Raw genomic sequence first — 23,380 nt, forward strand, 5'->3', positions numbered from 1 at the left:
TCTGAAGTGATATCTATGTAGGAAAATGAACAAAGAATCTGAATATTTTCAGCAGTTTCTCCTTTCAAGAGAGATATGAATTAATATATCTGTTCAACAAAAATTTCCTGAGAGCCTACTATGAACTCAGAAACTATACAGCCACAAAGAGGAATAAAATCCATGTTATAAGCATGTATCAGTACTTTATTTCTTTTTATGGCTGAATAATATTCCATTATATGGATATACAACATTATTTATCCATTCATCAATTGATGGACATTTGGTTGTCTATACTTGTTAGCTATTACAAATAATGCTGCTGTGAAAATTCATGTACAAGTCTTTGAGTGAACATACGTTTTCAATTTTCTTAAGTATATATACCTAGGAGTTGAATTACTGGGTCACAGGGTAACTCTATGCTTAACATTTTGAGCAACTGCCAAATGTTTTCAAAACAGCTGCACCATTTTACATTCTTACCAGTAACATATGAGGGTTTTAATTCTCCATATCCTCCCCAGCATTTGTTATGGCCTGTCTTTTTTTATTATCATCCTAGAGGTTGGGATGGGATATGTAACTGTGGCTTTGATTTGCTTTTCCCTGATGGCTAATAATGTTGAGTATACATTTATGTGCTTATTGCCCATTTGTGTATCTTCTTTGAAGAAATGTCTATTTAAATCCATTGTCCATTAAGAAATTAGGTTTTTTTTTGTCTTTTCATTGAGTTGTAGGCATTCTTTATATGTTCTTGATGGAAGTCTCTTTTCAGATATATAATTTAAAAATGTTTTCTATCATTCTGTAGCTTCTCTTTTCATTTTCTTAATGGTGTCATTTTAGCACAAAAGGTTTTAATTTCGATAAAGTACAAGTTGTCTTTTGCTCCTTTGTTTTTGGTATCATATCTAAAAACCACTGCCTAACCAAATCACGAAGATATACTCCTGTGTTTTCTCTTAAGAACTTTACAATTTAAGCTCTTATAGATAAATGCACATTAAACATTATTTTGCCAAGGAAAAGGAATGGGGAAGCAGGAAAAAGAGGAAGCAGAGGTTGGCAATGTTAGAGAAAAGAAATAGCAGTGGCAGCTTCATTGGAGAATGTCAAACCATAGGCCCAGGAAGGTAGCACCTAAGCCAATTCCCTCCTGTTCCCCACCTCCCCTAGACAAACAGAGCCCTGAGAGAATGTTACTGCAACCTCAGACATGTTGGTGGCTAAAGGATTCCTTGGGAACTTCAACAGCTCACTTTGGAAAGGAAAACAGATCCTAGCCAGGGGGCATCAGTCAAATCTCACCTGGATTTTCTAAATCCAGCTGCCACAGCATGGTATGACTCATAAGACTTTTTTCCAGGCCCTATGCTTTGTCCCTTTCATGGTCTGTGAAAAACACATCCCAATATATTGTTCCCAAGCCATTACTTTTGGTTGGCACAGTCACCAAGAGTAACACAAAGCAAATCTTTTGAAAGCAAGATTGCAGAGTGAATCATTACTCAGGTCAAAATCATGTTGGAAGTTGCTTTAAAATCCTACCTTTTTCAGACCTGCTGTAAGCTAAATAAATACAAAAAGGCCAAAAGTTGTAGCCACTGGACTGTTTTTTTTTTTTTTTTAACACTGAAACAATCTTCCTGAATACTAATAATAGGATTCTAGGAAAATGTCCAGTTCATTTATCAAGTCTCCCTGCAGCAGGACATTTTTGTTAGAAAATGAATAATAACAATTTGCAACTGATTCTCTTTCCTTTTCCCTAAGAGATTTTACAAAGTCATCCACCATACTTACCTTTCTGAGTTTCCAACCACTGTATTTGTAATACTTTTGCCTTTTAAGAATGTCCAAGAAATAACGTTAGAACTAGTTGATGGATAATTTTGATTTTTTTTTCCCCCTTCTGTTCTCCATTTTGTATTGATAAATGATGATTTGCTTTAGGCGGGGATGCTCTAAGCAGCAGCTTTGGCACTGGGGACTTATTCTGGGACCCACTATCAGCCACAGCCTTCCTCAAACTGTTCCCCTCATTATATCCAGACCTTTCCTCTCTGTACCCCCAATGCTCCTCCACAGCTTTAGCCAATCTTGAGCATGACCTTCTAGGTGCCTTTCCAATCTGTACCCTCTACTACATCACCAATATACTGTCTTAACCCATTAAGTATCCTCCAAGAGAGGGCCCAAATATTACCTCCCTCATACAGTTCTTTCTGATTCCCTAACTTTGGTTATAAGCCTCTTCCATGCACCTACAGTCCCTTTCCCACTCACCAATCATCTACACCTTTGTTCCTTCTACATAGATATTACCACCTGTAAGTAGTACAAGCTTGAAGAAGTTACTTAAACTCACTATGTTTCCATTTACCCATTTTCAAAATTGGGATAATAGTAGTATCTGCTTCATAGTGTTGCTGAAGCTCATTAAATGAGATAATAAAACAGCTAGAATAGTGCTTGGAATGTAGTAAATACTCTAAATTGTTCTCATTTTTGTATGGCAAATTGTATATAGTAATCCTTCCTTATCTACAGTTGTCCTTTTCACAGTTTCAGTTACCTGCTACCAGCTGTCTGAAAATATTCAATGAAAAATTCCAGAAATAAACAATTCATAGTTTTAATTCACACACCATTTGAGTAGCATGATGAAATCTTGCGCTATCCCCCTCTGTCCCTCCCAGGACATGAATCATCCCTTTGTCCAGCATATCCAAGCTGTATATACCGCCCCAACCAATGCCCCCATTACTAACTTAGTAGCTGTCTTTGTTATCAGATTAACTGTCATGAGATCGCAGTGCTTGCATTCTAGTAACCCTTACTTTACTGTTATAATTGTTCTATTTTATTATGTTATTGTTGTTAACCTCTCACTGTGCCTAATTATAAATTAAACTATATAGTAGGGATGAATGTATAAAAAAGTAGTATACATAGGGTTATGTACTATCTGCCATTCACAGGCATCCACTGGGGGTCTTGGAATGTATCCCCCACAGATGAGAGGGGGTGGGACTACTGTACTTTTAGGGAGCTTAGAGTAAGGGAAATGTGGTATTACAAATGTATTATATCCAAATAGTTACAAACAATTCAGGAAGCATTTTCACATCTGTTATCTAACATCTACTAGAAGCCTCTTTTCATGACAATAACCCTGAAGCTAAATCACAACGCCTAGTTTTCAGATGAGGGGTAGAGAGGTTATTTGACAAGTCAAAGATATAAGTGACAGAATCAAGATTCAAACTGCAATATGGCACTTGCTGTGATGATCTTTCTACTTAAATTATGACTGAAAAAGGGATATCTCTGGATGCCTGTTGAAGATGGGAGACTAATGTATGAGGAAACAGAGGCACAGAGGGGTTAAGTAACTGGCCCAAGTTTACACAGTTAATGAGTGACAAAGTCGGGGTTCCAAACCATGTTGCTCACATTACTGACTTAGGCATCTAAATTCTTCCTCACTGCCTTGTACGTGCTCAGTTAATGTTTGCCGAAAGAGTAGACACGTAAGCAAAACTTGCAGATGGGCCTGGGGGAGAGAAGCAGTGGGCTGCAGTAGACAATCTAGGAGTCAGCAGCTGGGCTTCCAGCTAGAGCTGTCCCACTAATTCACTGTGTGACTCAGGAAAGTTGCCTCCCCTCTCTGGGCCCCAGCGTCTCCAGCTGCAGAAAGGGAGGGAAATTTGCAAAGATTGCTAGCAACTGAGTCCTTTCTTCAAACTAAGTCTATAGGGAAGGCCAGCAAGTAGGGGCTGCTCTGGTGTGTACAGCAGGAAGGATGAAGAGAAGCCAGAGCTCTGACTTCTCAGAAGCCCCTCCTTTCCCTCCTTAGTGGCCCCCAAGGTATTATTCAGAGTTCAGATCACTCCTGAGGACACAGAGAGCATAGCTTTAAAATTCTAGAACTAGAGAAACTTAAGATTCTTCTTGGCTTTGACATTCTGTGACTCACATAAAAGGAATGACCTTGTGCCCTAATGTTATATACCACAGATTCGACAAGACAGAAATGTGCTACAGTGGAAGTGACAAAGGACGACCATCCTGAGAGGTGCCAAGAAGGGATTCTGGCTATTACAGCATGACTTCTCCATCTAGCCTCAGTCCTGAACTACCTTAAATATAGTAATACTCCCTAAAGCTATGAACAGAGGAAGATAGATATCGAATGAGTAATCAGAAGAGTGGTAAATGTTTTAAAGGAGAAATAGAATATATTATAGACACATGTAACAGAGGCTCTCAAACTGTCTGAAGAACACTGTATCAGGAAAAAATTCCATGATGAAATGATGTTCAAATTGGATCCTGAATATAGGCTAGGAAGTAGCTAGGTAAAGGGCCAAAGAAATACAGTCCAGGTATGTGGGCTGGTGTTTATACAAGTTAGGGAGAAATTCACTGCTCTCAGAAAGAACTGTAGAAAGGCCAGTGCATAGACAGCAAAGTGAGAAGGGTACGAGAGAGGCTAAAGAAGCAGGCAGAGGCCAGATTATGCAGAATCTTACAGACCATGTTAAGAATTTATTTTACCTTAAACTACTAAACGGCAGGGTGTTCAATGGGTAATTTTCATGGATACCGAAATCACTCGATTTGGTGGCAGCAGTACTGTGGAAAAAATAATTAGGGACCAAAGTCTTCCATGATTAAGGGAAGTGTCTAAGAGGTCAGCAGATGACAGCAACAAGGAGTGGCAGGGGCTTATATAGACTGATGGCGTGAAGCTCAAAACATTGTTTATATGAAGTCATTTTATTAAAGAGAGGGCAAAGAATGTTCTAAAAGTAGCAATCTGTTGGCAAGAAGGATGCCAGATGGCAGTGAAGAGGTTACTCTGTCTCTCCTCAGGTACTACAGGAACAGGGAGGAGGGGAGGGGAGCACAAGGTTAGGAGGAGGGCTGGGACTTTCAGAAGCTACTGCAATGCTGATGTAGCCATCGAAACAGAATAGAGAGCCTGGAGACCTATTTACCTCATCTTATACCCGGGGCTAAAGAAGCTGCTGTAACTTTTGAGAGATGCTGATAGTTTGAATGAGGGCACTGCCAGCACAAATAAGAAAGGGATAGATACTAAGGATATTGAGTTGTGGCCTTGATCATACTTGGTGATGGACAGTATGTCAAAAAGTGAATTAAAAGGAGTTAAATAAGACAGGTTTCTCGCCTGGGCAACTGGAATGATGGGTATGCATTCACTAAATTAGGAAAGCCAGGTTTGGAGCAGGTGTGTGTTAGTCTGGGTCAGCCTCTGCTACGTAAGGTAAATTGGACATGTGTCTCCTGTTTTAGTAGAGGGAGAGCCCAGGGGCACGATTCCCAGCACTTTCTCTATAGGCCATTATTTACCTGGGGTTGCGGTTTGGAATGGATGGGTCACCTGCATCAGGAGGGCAAGTTGGAAACCCCTCAGCCAGACGCTGAGAGCATGTATCTGCCTCCAATTGATTTGGACAATTTTTGGAGGGAATCGCAAAAACTATGCCAAGAGATTGGTGACTTATCAAGTGGACTGCTGGAAGGGAGTCAAACCACTAAGCTTGTTTAATTTAGAGTGTCTGATCAGGACAAGGTTTGGTGCAGATGGGGGTCCACAAGAACTCTCCTGAGAGGTGGATTAGGAGATGATAATTGAGATTACTAACTTCCAACAATTACTCAATTTAAAACTCAGCCAAAAAGAATTCATTATTTTTCCTACATTTGTTTGGTCAAGTTCCCAGCTGCAACTTCATGATTTTTACTTCAAAGGGAAGAAAGAACAAAAGGCAAGAAACAAAAAATGGTAGGGGACTACCTTATTTTGAAGTTATCATGCTGGTCAGAATGGCCCTCTCTCTCTCTAGCCTCTCTTCAACGGTGTTATTACCTTATCTTCCTCGACTTTCCTGATTACAAGGTCATTGGTTCCCTCAGCTCCTTTTTGAGATCCCGGCCTTTCCACACAAGTCTACACAAGGATTGTAGTAGAGGCTGCCGAGCTCTATAGATTCAGTTCTTCCAGATTTCCTTATTCTTGTTGAGTCGGCTCCTCTCCTCCTTACCCTAGCTTTCTGGCTTTCTTTGATTATATCGTGTCCTTTTATTCTTTTCACTTTGGCTTCATAATTCACCCTTCCTTTTACTTTTTTTTTTTTTAAGTCTGACTTCCAGATTCTTAGTTTGGATTCTGAAAATCTTTCAAGATAAGGTTTTCTTCTGTCTGCCACCTGACCATTCTCACAGTGACTTTACTAATCTTGGAACCAAATAGCTGCTGAACAATACCAGTCTCACGAAAAGGGGTTAAAGCCCCCAGTGGGGAGATCCCATCACCTGGGGTTCTCATTGTAGAGCCCCATCTAGCCAGACTCTTCCCCAGAAAGCACTCCATCTTCTAAATTTTGCCTTTGCTATCTGGATCTTCCTCGCTCATCATGGATTTGAAACAGCCATTAGGCAAAACTTTAGATAAGATCTTTATAGACAAGATGAAGAAATGGAGGCAGAGACTACATCTTATTTACCTCTAGATGTAGAATGTGGTACATAAGAGATACTAACTTAAATTGAACTTAATTAAACTCAGTTGAGTTGACTTGGAGGCAGGTAAAACCTTGCTTATATGGGTGACTTATTCTATTGAGATTAGAAGCATCATCAAACCCCAGGAATTGATATAGAATTGATATAAAAATACCGATCTACCTGGATTTTATTAACGAATGTCACCATAAAAAAATTAAAAATTAAGAAAATTAAAATAAAATTAAAATACCAATCTAGATATTCTGGAGAAGTCTCTGACAATATGCATGGATTTTTGTTCTTGCCTTTAGGTCTTATCCTATTAAACACTTGTATCCTTGACTTAAATTAATACTTAAAAAGTATGTACTTTAAAAATTCTGATTTAAGTCACCTAATACTGCAGATAAGGGAATCCAAGAATCAAAATGACCATAGCAGGCCAGAACAAAGAACTAAACCAACAAGCTGAAACTTAGAATAAGTGTAAGGGGTCACAGTTATAATTATAAAATTTACTACAGGCTAACACGGTATCCTAGATTGGACCCTGGTGCTGATAAAGAACTTTAGTGGAAAAATTAATGAAATCTGAACATAGTCTTATAGTTTGGTTAATATGATATTAATTTCTTAGTTTGACAAATGTTCCATGGTTATATAAATTTTAACATCAGAAGAAACTAGATGAAGAGTATGAGGGAACTCTCTGTATTATCTTTTCATCTTTTCTATAAATCTAAAATTATTCCAAAATCAAAGATTTATTTAAAAAGAACATCACAGAAATAAGAATAGCTTTATTTAAAGAAGAACAACAAAAAACCTACTACAGGGAGGCCTTACAGTTAAAAATAAACTAATGTAAATTTTGGCTACATTTCTAGAGATATAGCATCCAGAGAGAGGCAATAGTCCTATTCTGCAGTGGGATACATAGATCACCTGTGGAGTTTCAAAGAAGGAAATTAACAACCTCAATCATGTCCAGAGAACAACAATGAAGGTACAAAGTTTAGAAACAATGGACTATGAAGAAATGTAGGTTTATAGGGGGAGCGGAGAAAGGGAGAGATTAGCTAGGAGATGAGAAGAGTCAGGAGGAGGGTGTGGTTAACGTCTTGCTAACTTTGCCGGCCTGTCCAGTCTGGAGCAAGCACATGCAAGGTGGGCCCAGAAGGTGGAGCTAGATCCAAAGAGAGGCTATTACAGGAAAGCAGCCCTTTTTCTGGGGATGGTAGGGCTTCTTTCGTCATTGGCTACCTTAAAAAGAGTGGGAGTAGAGGCTAAAAATTTACATTTCTAGAATGTTAAGACAAGATGCTTGTCTACACAGTTTAGGTCCTTGCCCATAGGAGATATAATATCTTTGTTAAATTTGAATGTGACCTCTATAGTCTTTGCCTTAGAGATTGTGTGAGGTGTTGATCTGAGAGACCAGCATTTCTAGGGATTTCCATAGCATTCTCATTACTATACGTGGTGTCTTGGTGGTAAAGTGTTCCTCCTATAATCTTGGTTGCTCTGCCTGTGGGAAGGAAAGGCAGACAGGCAGGAGTTAACCTGACTTCTAGATCACCTCCCATCAGCAGAGATAGCCTGGAGATGAAATGGTTAAGTGTCATAATGATCATGTTTCTTCCAGAGTGGTTCCTCACTGACTTCAAGACAGAGTCCAAATTCTTTAGCTTGGCATTCAAGGCCCTCCTGACCCAGCCTTCACCTACCTCTCCTTTCCCTATCACTGTTCCTCCTGTTCTTCTTAGCCTTCACCTGTGCTCTTGTCGTTTGGAATCACACAAAATTGTCAGGACCCATCATGCATTTCACATGCATCTATGTTTCAATCATCGATTCAAAATCCCTCCTTCCTAAAGACTTCATTTCCTCCCTTTCCCCCTTCTATGCCTACTACCTCTATTATATCCAGTCTCTTACCATTATTGCTATTATTAGTTTTTATGTCTGTGTTGCCCACTACATTTAGTACTTCTTGGGGGGAGGGTGTGATTTTTTATTCATTTTATTGTTCCCAGCACCCAATACAGAGCTTGGCAGGCAGAAAGCACTTACTAGGTGTCCATAGTAGTGAAGAGTGGTTTTGCAAGAATATAGTAAATAACTATATATGTGAATAGAATATTTGCCTATTTAGGACTGGTTTAGAGCCCATTCTTTGGACTCCACAAAGACTTGGCTTCCCAGCTTCGTGACATAGACAAATTACTTAATCTCGTACCTCAGCTTTTAAAAATAAAATGGGAGAATATAATACATATCTCAGCGCTTAAATGCTTCCTTCTAGGTGAAGCTTTCACTCTAAAACTCATCCCCTTTCCTAATTTAATTTCTCCAATATTGTCTGTCTCTTCCTACTGGAATATAAGCCCCATGAAGGCATGGATTTTTGCCGATTTCACCGATATATCCCCAGAGTTCCATGTTAGGCATTCAATGATAGTACCAACCACACGACAGGGGTGTTGCCAGGATTGAATGGATATAAAGGTTATGGCATTGGGCCTGGGACGTGTGAGGCAATCAGTAACTATCGTTATTATAAGATAAAGGGCAGATTAAGAGGCAACATTACAACAGGTTGATGTGTGCTCAGAAAATACAATCAGTTATGTTAGAGTTGGAAAGACAGCTTGAAATAATCTGGTCTGACTTTCTGAGGCCAATAGAGAAGTGCTTTTCCCAAGGTCATAGAACTAGCCAGTGGTCAAACCTAGTAATAGTCTCCTCACAGAAATGATTATCTAGTGCTTCCCTAAAATACACTATCAGGTTATTTTCTTTATTAGACATTTTCTTTTGAAGTCTAGGAATGGCTCTCTATACCTAATTCATCACACACACACACACACACACACACACACACACACACACACACACCACAGAGAGTGTGTGCATGTGTGAAAGAGAGAGAGAGAGAAAGACATGTGTTCATCTAATTAGTCCAATGATATATAAAAAATAATACCCTATTTTAACGGGTGATAGTACAAGGGCTATATGATTTTAAAACTGATTTTTTTTCAGTTAAAATTTATTTCTGGGTATGTCAGAATAGGACTATTATTAAATTATATCCCCAGGCAACAAATATAAAGCTGGACAAAATTGACACAAACAACTCATTTCAGTGTTTTGGAAACTGACCAAAGGCATACAACAATCTCAAAACTATAATGCTTTAAAAAATGCTGAATTTCAATAAGAATGAGAATCTGTGACATTCTGTGCTGGGTTGTTCCATCTTCCCCCAGTCTTGGTGAATTCAGTGTTTTGTTAGGACGGGCCAAGCTATAAGGATTGGCAGCTTCTCTGTCATGGACAAAAGGGGCTTAGTTAATTTGGAGAAGTAGGCAGTGCTCACATCCACTGGCATTGTCTGTGAAAATGCGATCACAGAGATGAGAGAGTGATGAGGGTCCACGGTTGCACAGCTGTGACAAGCATATTCCTGGCTGATGCTGGGTGCAGGCTCAGCAGAGACTTGAGAAGTCTCAAGCCAGCCACATAGTCCTGAACAAACTTGAGGCTGCACAAATGCACACAGGAAACACAACACAAAGGGAAAGAAAAAACCAAGACACACTTGAAAACTACCTAAACTTTGACTATGCTCCCCATACCCACGAAGAGATTTACTTACAGAGGATAAAAGTCTTACGGGCTCCGGGTGGATGAGCACACACTCAGCCAAATCGTAGCTGACCACTTACCAACACAGAGACAGGGTTGACTCCCTAGGAATCAGGCTTAAAAATAGGAAAATTGAGCAGAGGCATCAGAAACAGGTGCCAAGATAATGCATGGGTAAAAGTCTTTTCAACGAATGGTGCTGAAACAACTACATGACTGCCTATATGCAAAAAACCAAACTTAGACCCTTACCTTATGCCGTACATAAAAAAATTAATTCAAAATAGATCACAGACTTAAATGTAAGGGGAAACTAAAAAAACTTTAGAAGAAAATATAAGAGAAAATTGGTGTGGTCTACAGCTGGGCAGAGTTCTTAGCTAAGACTCCAAAAGCATGATCCATAAGAGAAAAAAACTAATCAATTGGGCTTCAAATTTGAAAATTGTTCTTCAACAGTCATACTTAAGAAAATGAGTAAGAAGATAAGGCACAGATTAGGGAGAAATATTTGCAAAGCACGTATGTAAAAAGGACTTGCATTCAGAATACATAAAAAACTCTCAAAACTCATTATTAGAACACAAATAACCCGATTTTTTTTAATGAGCAAGAGATTTCAACTGATACTTCATCAAAGAAGATATATGAATGGCAAGTAAGCACACAATAAGATAACATAATTAGTCATTAGGACAATATAAATTAAAATCACAGCGAGATAGCACTACATACCCACCAAAATGCTTATAATAAAAAATATAGATAAATCTAAGTGTTAGTAAGCATGTGGAGAGACTATTACCCTCTCCTTCCTTGCTGGTAGCCATGTAAAATGGCACTGCTAAATTGGAACACAGGTTGACAGTTTGTTTTTTAAGTTGAACATGAATTTACTATATGCCCCAATGATTCTACTTCTAGAAATCTACCCAAGAGAATGTGATCACATGCACACTGAAAGATATGTACATGAATGCTCATAACAGCATTATTTGTAATAGCCCCAAAGTGAAAACAATTCCAATTTCCATCAACTGGGGAATAGATAAACAAAATGGTATATCTTTTCAAGTAGAATACTATTCAGTTCCAAAAATGAATGAACTACTGATACATATTCCAACATGGTTGAACCTCAAAAATATCCTAAGTGAAAATGTTAAATGCAAAATAAACTACAAAGTCTATAATTCCATTTATATGAAATATTCAGAAATGGCAAATTTATAGTGTCAGAGAGCAGATCAGCAATTGCTCAGGGAATTAAAGTGGGAATTACCAAGGGGACTTTTTGGGATAATGGAAATGTTCTAAAACTGGAAAATGGTGATAGTTGTAAAACTATAAACTTACTGAAAATCATAGAATTGTACCCTTACAATAGGTGAGTTTTATTTTGTATAAATCATACTTCAACAAAGTTGTTAAAACAACAAGAAAAAAACACAATGTATTTATCTTAAATGTCAGATTATGGCTTTGATCAATATACAAAGGGATTTTGTTTGGCGGGGTTGGAAGGGGCCACTGGTAACAAAATTAAATGCCATTAGTATATAATTAGTAGCAGTAGCAGCTATGCCATGTGATTAATAGTTTCCGCACTAGAAATTCAAAATCTTGCTTACTGCTGGCTCTCCCTAAGATCTGGATGTTGGCATGTTTAGCCTTCCCACTTGTAATTATCCTCCCTCCAAATTGGAATAGGATTAACTAATTATAGTTGTGCCTTCAGACACAGCCATATCAAACACCCTGGTAACCAAGAATTGTCCTATCTGCAAAAGTATGCCAGAAAGCCTTAAAGTCTCTGGTAATCTAGTTTAGCCAGCACAGGTATATCCTGCATTTCCATTAACTTTACTTTCTAAAGATGCTGCTTTGAATAGGGTAATCCTTTTCTCAAATATCTACTGTGAGTCTCCATAGGTCCAATGGAGAAAAGCAGTAGTGGGTCCATCAAAGCACCAGGACATGGTGTTAGAAGCCATGGGTTTAAATCTTGGCCCTGATATGAATTAGTCATGTAGCTCTGGCCAGGTAACTTACTTTTTTAGTCTTAGATTATTTATTCCCAAACTGGGATAATCCTGCCTACACAATAAAATTATTATGAGAAATAAGGAAAAAAGTACAAATAAAGTAACTGACCCAGGAACTGTATGTTGAATCTAAATAAAAGATAAAGCCACAATTCCTTAATACGACAATCAAGGCTTTCCAGAGTGTGCCCCCAACCTTCCGGTTTACCCTAATCTTCCATTAGGAAGATTCCCTATTCCAATCAAACCAGACTTTTAACTAACTACCACCATACAGTACCTCAGGCTGCTTCCTGCTTTGTGGGCAACCTTGTCCCCACTGTATTCAGTAATATTATCTATATATCAAGACTCAGCTTAAAGCCCATCTTCTCCATGATATTTAGTCTAACCATTAACTCATTAAACAACTCATGAGATCCTTAATTATATCGTTTTGAAAATATTTTATCTATTCAAACATGTATTACTTCTTCTGGTATAGAATACATTTCTGGAAGTACACCACGACTTGTATACCTCATTATGTATCCCCATAGTGGCTCTCGTGGGGTTTGAAATAGAACAGAGGTCTCAAATTATTTTTTTTTTCTGAGTGAAATCCTAAAAAACTAATTTAAAAACTCTTATTCAAGTTCAACTTTTTCATTTTATAGATAAAAAAACTTGTCTCCAGATAGAAGAAGTAGTTGGGTATTAGAGTTGAAAGCAGAATTCAGGCTTCCTATAGCAGGACTTAAGGTTGTCCTTCAATATCAAGTCTCCTCCGTATCTGTAAGACTACCATTTTTTAGCTGGAAACATGGTCACCCAGAATGAAGACTTTATTTCCCATCTTTCTTTTAGTTAAATGTGGATGTGAGTTCTATCAAATGAGATAAAGGTGAAAGTGTCACATAACTGCATCTTCTCCTTTCTCCCCCTATTTCTTTTATCCTGCTATCCTGAACACAGATGGTGGTAGATTTCCACACTGAATCATGAGGCAGAGGGCCACATCCCAGAGATGGCAGAGCAGAAAGCTGAAAGAACCTGACCCCCGAAGGCTTTCAAGGAGCAGAGCTAAAATATCAACTCTAGATTGCCTACATCTAGATTTTTATATGAATGAGAAATAAGCCTCTATCTTGTTTAAATTTCTGTTATTTTAGATATATGCTATGAATATCATTGGCAGCTTAAATTATCTTATTACCCATCCTATCAGCTTTTTGATGATCTTAGCTTTTCGCATTGCCTCTAGACATATATCTTTTTTTTTTAATTGTTTATTGGGGTAACATTAATTAATACATTATATAATTTTCAGGTGTACATTATAATTTGACATCTATATATTCTATTGTGTGATTAAACATATATCTTAAGTTATCCTTTCAATCATTCAATAATTCACTCAATAGCCATTCAATGTGCACCTATATTCTGCCTGGCATAAATCTAAAAGGGGGTTAGGGTGGACACAGAAATGAAATGTACAGAGCCCCAAGTATTACATGAATTTCTCACTCTTAATTCAAATCACAATTCATACGTCTGACAAACATTCCTCTCAGAATTTATCTGACAGTCCCATCTCAAATAACGTCACCGTTTGTAGTAATTTATCATTGATCAGACCATTTGTACTTGATATATTCTATTTGCCTCTCTACATCCACTCTCTTCCCTTCTCCACTGTTTTCTTTGCCAGGGAGGCTTACCTGTATGGGTTACATTAATGAGCTTTCTTGCCTTCTGATTGCTGGTTGGGTTAGTCAATAAAGACCCTTAGCAGGAGATCAGAGGGAAGATCATAGAGAATGAGCTCTATGCATTTATTTTTCTCAGTTCCCTCCCTGTGGGATCATTTCAGGATGACTTTTTTTCCTCACCTGAAAGTCAAGGTGGCCCACTACATGATTCTCTACTATTGGTTTTCTGGTAGCAATTCCTTCCCTTCACACCCTCTGAGCTGTTACTAGCCCCAGGGAACTGCACAATACCCTGTGGTTTCCCTACACACTGCCCACACCTTGTAAATAGCCCATTTATTAAGCCCTCTCAAATTATCCTCATGTGAAGTTGCCATCTGTTTCTTGCTAGCATTCTGACTGATATACCTGTGTCCCAATTTCAGTTCAAAGTAGACAGGCACGGCTCCCATCAGAAGCACTATTAAGAAGAAGGTTAGAGTAGAGGGAAAATATTTAGCAAAATCTTAGTGTATAGAGAATTTCAGACTATAAAAATAGCATCATGACCACTAGTTTTGAGACTGGATTTGGCTCTCATGTACTTGAGCCATACAAGAGCCCTCTTTATTTCTCTCTTTTTAAAGGGATCCTGGACCAGACTCTATGTCATTTAAGCAGTCTAGTCTTGAAAACTGTTATTTAGAAGTGGGACTCATTTCTAGGTGGAACCCGCAGCCACTAGGCAGAGTCCATTTTTCCACCAACAAATATCAGAACCTCAAATACAGTATTTTCTGCCAATTGAACCAGTATCCTCACTTAGGAACTTTAAAGTGCTCAGTATTTCAGAGGCACAATCTGTACTTCTTGAAGAGTGAAACATAAAACCGAATTATTACCTGCTTACACTTTACTAGCAATTGAAATATTGCTGACCATGGAGAACAAAACCTATGCATCCAACGTTAAGGATAATTTCAAATACTGGGTTATATAGGGAGAGACAGATAAAAGAGAGGAGGAGTATGTGGTAGGCAGACGTGCCCCTTCCTGAAACGTCCAAGCCCTAGAACCTGTGAATATGTTACCTTATATGACAAAAGGGGCTTCACAGATATGATTAAGTTTAAAATCTTGAAATGGAGAGAGATATTATTCTGGATTATCTGGAGGAGCCCAACATAATCACAAGGGTCCTTATAACTGAAAGATGGAGGCAGAGATTCAGTGTCAGAGTGATGTAGCATGAGAAAGACTTGACCAGTCATTGCTGGCTTTGAAGATGGCGGGGGGGGGGGGGACCACAAGCCAAGGACTGCGAGCAGCCTGCAGAAACTAGAAGAGGCAGGAAAATGAATTCTCCCCAAGTGACTGCAAAAGGAAGGCAGACCTGCCGGTATCTAGATTTCAGGATACTGAGACTAATTTCAGACTTCTCTTAAACTGTAATATAATAAATTTGAATTGTTTTAAGCCACCAAATCTGTGACAATTTGTTATATCAGCAGTAGAAAACCAATACAAAATGTAAGACTGAAATCTCCAGACCCAGAGAACTAAACCTGGGGAAGGAAAATAAGAATTGGGAACTGATGGATGACAAAGACAAGACACACTGTTAGCAGCACATCTAAACTGCATATCATTTGTTAATAACTTGCACTGCAGGCAAGTGGAAGTCAGTAAAAAAAACCAAATTTATTCTTCATCTCAAAGGCTCGCACTCCTAAAATGCTTTCATGCTTCTTGTAGCAATGAGTAGAAGGCTTTCTTTTCTCTCAGAGTTTTTGGAAATTAGCAGAACTTTCATATTTTGCTAGATCAGCTTCATTCAGAAGGATAAGCATCTGTCTTATATCTTATTCTGTGACTCCCTGGTGGCCATAGCAGCAAAGAATTGTACAATAAAAACAATAATTTTTATAAGTTCCAAAGCTATAGTCTACAAAGCACCAATAGCCATTATTTGCATTCTATAAAAACCCACTGCTAAGCTCCTCCCCCAAGGCTGCCTGATTTTGAATGAGCCTTACCACGCTCTGACCCAGCTGCTCCCGAAAGAAATAATCCATGTTTCTCTTTTGAAGGCTGTCAAGGTAATGCTGAAAGCGGGTGTATGTATATGGGTAGCAGTAAGCAAACTGGTAAATGTCTTCTTCTCGGTCAAAACAAAATGCAAAGGACATCACATAATTCTTCCTATGGTCCGGGCAGCGGTAGTAATAAACATTTTTAGGTGGCAGCCTTTGCCTGAAAGATACAAGCAAAGAAATTCGGGCATATCAGACAATTTTTCAAGCTTCAACAGATAATAAGCAGGAATGTTCAAGAGAAAAACTGTAACATCAAGAACCCTAGGTGATGGCCAAGGACAACAATATGTACCATCTATGGGATAAAAGGGATCAAAATCTGGTACCACTTTGTTCAAATTTCAGCTTTATCCTTTTCAATAAACTGTTTGAACAATGCAACATTAAACAAAGATCAAAAAGTTTTATTCATTCTTTATCTTTATTCTGAACACCTATTATATGGCCAGGCACCATGCTAGATTCTTGGCATATAATGGTAAATAAGATAGGCAAGGTGTTTGTCCTCATAGAGCATATGTTACAATGGGGAAGCAGTCAATAAAATACTAAAAATAAATATACAATATAGTTATGCACTCTAAAAATGCCTTGAGGAGAAATAAAGAGTGTGATGTGACAGTGACATAAGTAGGGGAGGCCTACTTTTCCCAGGGAAGTCAGGTTTCTGTATCATAAGACTAATTCAGAAATTTTAAAATAAAATAATGTGCATTGTGAATATTCAAGGAAAGAAAGAATATTCAACACTTCTTTAAATTATTACTATTACTTTCCTACAGAATATCTCATGAGACTAATTTTCCACAGAATCACTCTGGGAAATACTGCTTTAAAATACGCTGTGCAGGCAATTTTGCTAAGCCATCATGCTCATTCTCCAGTGAGGAACACTAAACCACATCTATGAAAAAGGCAAAATGTTCCAGTCATAATTCCTATAACTTCTTTATATTCACCCACTTCACAGGTTCACTGCATTCTGTTATGCTCTGTGATATTCAAACTATTCGCACTTACAGAGAATGGCTCTCATTTCTGTCTCTTCAAATCCTGTTCATCCTACAATCCCATCTCCAACTGTGCCCTTTCCATGATCATCCATTGACAATTCCAGGCCAGTTCAGTTCCCACATTTTGTAGTAATTCTTGCTTTTTTATTGACTGTTTCCTAAGTTTTATCCATTAGGATCAGTTTGAAAGCTCCTTAAGGGAAAATATGTTTTTTGGGGGGGTTCTGACGCAGTGGGTGGAGATGTAAGGTTCACCTGTAATGGCTTGGCATTCAACTGAGAAGCCAAGGGGCACAGGAGTGTGAGGAGGAAAGTGTGAGAAGGAAGGTATAAGAGATGAGGTCGAGTAAACAAGAATGGTGCTGGCTCCAGGTAAGGCAACCTTGGGGAATATTGTTAAGAGCTCCAAGAGCATTATAATATGCCCTTAATTTATTGCAGAATCTTGTTTATAACTTGGTGTCTTTCTGAGGCTGCCTAAGTAGCCAGGGTGGGAGATGAGGCTGTGGGCTTCCTGGGGAAGCACAGAGGTTACTTACACTGATGCTGTACATAAAGTAGCTTGTATTGCTTGCCTGCAGCTCTGGATGTTATGAATCCCACCCAAACATTAAGTGGAATGCAAAGAGGGGAAAAAGACAAAAAAAAAAAAAAAAGAAAAGAAATGGAAGGAAAAAAGTAAGGAAAGCAAGGACTGCGGGAGGAATGAGGGAAAAGAGAAAGGAAGGATTGGACAGGACGTATCTAGTATGGGTTGTTTCTGCGGCTCATTCAGTACCTAATTTAATCCTCATAAGTATTCTGTCAAGGTGGATATTGTTATTCCACTTTGCACATGTGGTCATGGAGGTTCGTAAAAGTTAAAGAGCTTACTTATAGTCTCAAGTGAGTAAATAACAGAGCTGGGATTCAAATCTGTTTCTATATGATTCCAAGTTCAGTTATCTATAACACTCCTCCATGGTTCTTCTTAATAAATTATGGGCTCCTGGAATTCCAGATATGAGTGTGTCAAAGGCCAGGAGGCAAGAGGGGACAAGTAAAATGTTAGATTGGCAAGGAATTCATCACAATTAAAGCACAGAGAGTAAGAAGGGAAATCATGAGAAATGCACCTGAAGAGGAAGGCAGAAGCTGGATTAAAAAAGGACTATATAAACCATGTTAGGAAATTTAATTATTATCCTGAAGTCACAGGGCACCTTTCAAGTGAATAAAGAAGTAAAGTACCATGATTGTACCAGTCCCAGGGATAGATGAGAGTGGTCAGGAGGAGGACAGGGTAGTAGAAACAAGACAGATTCGACTATTAGAAATAGCAGCTGAAGTGACGGGCCATGAAGTTTAAGATGAACAAGAACCCGAAAGTGCAAAGGAGACAGGAAGTAAAAAAAAAAAAAAAAAAAAACCCCAAAACAGCCTAAGCGACAAAGGAGCAGGGCTTTTCACATTACAGCCAGTGGTAGTATCAAGGGCTATCTAAGGACCTGCTTAGTCCCACCAATAGAGTCCATTGGTTTCCTACTCCCAAAGCCAGGGAGAATAAGCAGGCAAGTAACAGTCTTATTGTAATACAAATATAGATTTCAGACAATGCCCCTAGGCACTTCTCCTTTCTAATCACATTGCTATCCTAAACCTTCCTATATGAAATCTTGAAGATACCAGGATGAGATAGAGAAATAATGGCCAGGAAGGTACATGGGGAATGAGGAGGAAAGCTGTGCCCTCTTGATCCTTTTGTATATGAAGCGTAAGAGGATAAGCAGTTCCTTAGAGGGCAACAGAGGAAGTAGTGGCCTCCGGGATCATTAGGCCTTAGCTCACTGTTTTATTCAGCAAATATTTAAGTATCATGTACCACGCATAGTTCAGTTAAGACAAGAGGTAAAGGAAGCAGGACTCAGAGAATGAAGATCCAAGTGAGATTATTAACCATAGAGCTGAGTTTCAAAGGAAAAGGTAGAAAGTGCAAAGTTTTGGATAGATAAGGAACAGTGGAAAGGTTAGAGTAAAGAGAGAACAGATCAGTGCAGAGATGAGGGTATAGAGAGAATGGATGATGGTCTACATTTGTGATGTGATCAAACACGCAGGAATGTGAGACTGGTAGAATAAGCTAGTCTCAGGGTTCCAGGTTTTTATTCAGGGAGAATGCCAGTGAAAGCAGCCTTGAGGCCTCCAGCCAATGGTCTGTGAGAGTCTTTTCAGACCCTGACTCAGAGGTCTGTGTCAGAGTCTCCTAGAGCACAAGGTAAGCATGTCTTCAAACAAACTTGATTCTGTAGTCACAGGCCCCTCAGGTTATGATGCTGATGTTTTCGACTCTTCATTTACTAGTATATCCGATCTGGGCCTATGCTGTAAATTCAATCACCCCAGTTTTCTCTTATTCTAGCCAAGTTTAGCAACTTGACTCTAAAAGCCTGCCATCTCCACTGAATTTGATTATGTGCCGTCAGGAGAATTCATCTAATGCCTGCAGCTGTCCCAGCTCCTCTTCTGAGTGGGTCGGATGCCTAACCCGATTTGCAGACAGAGTGAAGGCAATGAGCCCTGGGGTAATCATTCGAGGAAACTGAGATGCCGCTCAGGGCTTAGATTTTCCAGACTCTGGTAAGGATACAAACAAAAATCAATTTGAGAAGGGCTCAGCAGGACAAATACATGAGGACTTTCAAAAAACGCAAAGAATAAAGGGAAAGAGGGCTGAGGCTATGTGGGAGAAACATCTCATTTGGAATGCACTTCTGGTTTTTCTCTTATTTTGCTTATTATGTTTTCACTATGTCTCAGGCATGGTTTTAAATGTTTTATATGCATTATCACTTAATCGTTACACTAACCCTATGATCTAGAGGCTATCGACATCCCCTTTACATAGACAAGAAAACTGAAGCTCAGAGAGGTAAAACATCCCCTGAGGTTTCAAGGTTAGTAAGCAGCAGAACCTGTATCAGATGCAGGCTGGTGCGACTCGGAAGTCTGTGCTCACAGTCACTATGTTATCTTGCCACCTGCCTTTCTCCCTTTGCCACACACCTCATAGGCGTGCCTTCTGCTTCCAGAAAAATCTGATCTCACAGTACTCTCACCAGTACTCTCCCTAAAAATTCAACTCCCTTTCCTCACATTTTAGTTCGGCTCAGAGCTCCCCTAGATTGCCTGTGGCTCCAGTTTTGTCAACTAGTTCTCCCTCCTTCTACCTTGTATTTTATTTACATGAGCAACTTATAGCTTCGTAACACAATTTCGTATCATGCCTCCAATACCTCTGTTTTTGTGTTTCATCTTCCTCCACTTGGATTGCCTCCTCCATCTTACCTATTGAGTAAACTGTGACTCAGATGTGGCATATTATGGTTTGTCAATAAAAATTTGAATTTTTTAAAAAACGAACTGATTGATTAATAAATAAAAAATGTATAAATAAATGCCTATCATTTAACATACCTCTTCTGTGCAGGCTTCTCTAGCTATTCATTCTTCATTAGTTTTTCTCTACTTTTACATATAATAAAAAATGTTTCATCACCTGGTTTGTCTCTTAACAATGAGCAACAACAAAAAATGGAGATTTCTTCAAAGAAAAGGTAGGGTTCTTGAAGACAGGAACAATGTCACTTTTTCCTTCTCTTTCTCACTAGAAATGGTACAAAAAAGTTTCAAATAATACTTGCTTATTTTTAAAAAGTAATGACAAAAAGACTCATCTCCCAAGATAAATGGTAGTCTTCATAGGGAGGCAGATTTTAGCTCAGCATAAAGACTTTAACATTTCGCTGAAGGGAAAGGGGAAAGGTCCATATTATAAAGAAATACACGCATGAGAAGCTTTAAGGAATTCCATAAAAGTTCCTATACTAGATGTTAGGTTAGGTAAGGCAGCTTCTTGATTCCATTTAACACAGCTAGTCTGAGATATCCATAGAAACCATGTAACAAAAATGGTAATAATTATTTTAAAACTAATTCCTAATATGTAAATATCATTAACCATGTGCTAAGCCATTCAAAGCACTTTATAATGGATTAATTCCTTTAATCCTCACAACAATCCTCTGAAGTTATTCCTATTATCTCAATGATATGATAAAAATGAAGGTAGGGTAGGGGCAAGAATGCTTCTTCTTAAGAGAAGCAGGTTGTGCATGACTCTCTAGAAGACCCCAGAAAGAAAAGAGTCTTAACACCTGATCTTGCCAGGGATGCAGAAAGATCCCAAGACCTTTGTACGTACTCTCAGGACTCAGAGACTAAGTTCTAATCTAGCACTTGGAACAAGCCATCATCTTAGGTCCACCCTGGTAACTGAAGGGGACATCCATGTGTGTGAGGGAGGCCTATAAGTCAGATTCAATTGTGTGTGTACATCTTGGTGAGTGATGATCACACACACACACATACACACATATGCATACGCAAGCATGTGTACATGTACATACTCAACACATCCATGATTATATATATGTGTGTGTGTGCATGTGTATATATATATATGTATATATGTGTGTGTGTGTGTGTGTGTGTGTGTGTGTGTGTGTGTGTATATATATACACCTTTCTATTATTGCCTCTATTTCATTATATTGCTTTGACTACATGCCTTTCTCCATCATTAGACTGAGCTCTCCTTGACGGCAGGGACCATATATTGTTCATCTTGGGTTCTGCAGAATCTACACAGAGCTTTGCATAGAGGAAATGCTCAAAAATGCTCCTGGATTGGATAAATTAATATATTTTTCAGTGAACTTTAAGAGATTAACAAATTACAGTAAACAATTTCAGCCACACCAATATAAGTATATTGTGCCCTCTCTATGTGAAGCTATGAGTCATACCCTGAATATACTATGTTCTCATAAACCACCATTCCTTTTTAAATGTTGTTCTATCTGTCTTTAATTGCCTTTCCCATACTTTTCTACAAAGTGAATCCCTATGTCGAGAAGTGAGACCCAGCTCATATGACACTTCTCTTCATAGTTTTTGTCAGCAACTACAGGATGAACGAATTGCTCTAAATACTAATTGCAGACACTGCTGTGTTTTTGAGTCATCTCAAAATCAATAGCACTTAACACAGTACTTAGCCCTGAAGAGGAACTCAATGCATGTTTGTTGAATGAATGAGTGAGTGAATTTGTGACTTAATGAATGAATGATTCCTTCCCATTTACCACCCTCTCTGCCTTCTCTCCAAAATGTCAGTTAAATTTCCAGTGCATTGCTTTGAAGGTTACCTAAAGTGCAGAGGACAAAGGAGAAGTCTGGGACCTAATGGAGTACATAAGGCTTTCTAAACAAAACATTCACTAGCCCTCCTCAGAAGCCATGGACAACAGGTACCCTAATTTCTTCTCTAATCAAGCAGAAAATATGGATATGGATAGATGACTTCCAACCCCAGGGTCTTCTTTGACAGTAGATACACTTTTCTTTAAATTAGCAGAAAAGGAAATAGAATCCATCTTTTCGGGTTGTAAGTCCTAAACGAGGTATGCAAAACAAAGTCACTAGAATACTCCCAAGGGATGTAACCTATATCAAGCACCTCCTGTATGTCAATAATGTGCTACTTGTTTGATGTGGACTATTGTTTCACTGATAAACACATATTCTTCTTACCACACCAAAGCTATGCTATCTGAAATTCATCCAAGAACTGCAATTGAAGAAACAGTCTCTTAGTTCCCCAACTTTTTCTACTCAAAGGCAGAAAGTAAGCTGGCATCTTGTTTCCAAAGTATATTTAAAATTGAGGTAAGGTTTTTGTAAGGGCAACTGAATCTCTGATTTGTCATCCATGCCAACACATGGCCTTTAGTTGACATTCGCCTGGAACAACCCAGACCATCATCTGGTTTGAGTCAGTTGGCTCCTTTCTTTTCTTCTCTGGCGTCTGGCACAGCCAGGTGTCTGGCATGAATCTCCACATTATAAATCTACCCTCCCTAGGCAAACGGATCTTCTCCTAATTCCAATCCTATCTTCCCCAAAATAATTATAATAGTGCTCCTGTCACCAGCATATCTATTCTTATCTTTCTCCTCACTTTGTCACAGCTTAATCTCTTGGTGAGTCACAGGGAGGGAGAGAGAGAGAGTGAGGGAGTGTTCAGATACAGGCAACACATTTTTACACCCGGTTTCTAATCAGATTACCATCTAGTGGTGGGAGGAGAGAGAGAGACAGTGCCACATATTGCCAGGGAGTTTTTGATAACAAAAAGGCACTGCTTGATTTCTGAATTAACCTTTTTGTCCTACACACTCTACTGTTTATTTTTTAGAGTTTATTTTATATATAGGATTTTTTTTTTTTTTTTTTTTTTTGGTCTCTGCCTTCTGGAGAAGGACACCCACACACTGTAG

The 23,380-nt window shown here is 38.7% G+C and overlaps 1 protein-coding gene across 4 annotated transcripts in view; it reads right to left on the minus strand.

Annotated features, from left to right (window-relative positions):
* AGBL4 (ATP/GTP binding protein like 4) overlaps positions 1-23,380 on the minus strand; it is a 992,639-nt gene that overhangs the window by 429,005 nt on the left and 540,254 nt on the right. For all 4 annotated transcript variants that reach the window (XM_036233744.1, XM_036233741.1, XM_036233757.1 and 1 more), the window contains one exon: positions 15,931-16,147. In XM_036233744.1, the coding sequence (XP_036089637.1) occupies positions 15,931-16,147 (217 nt within the window). The remainder of the gene's footprint in view (positions 1-15,930; positions 16,148-23,380) is intronic.

This window comes from Rousettus aegyptiacus, unplaced genomic scaffold (assembly GCF_014176215.1).
Source record: "Rousettus aegyptiacus isolate mRouAeg1 unplaced genomic scaffold, mRouAeg1.p scaffold_m13_p_1, whole genome shotgun sequence".
In the NCBI taxonomy this organism is placed as follows: Eukaryota; Metazoa; Chordata; class Mammalia; order Chiroptera; family Pteropodidae; genus Rousettus; species Rousettus aegyptiacus.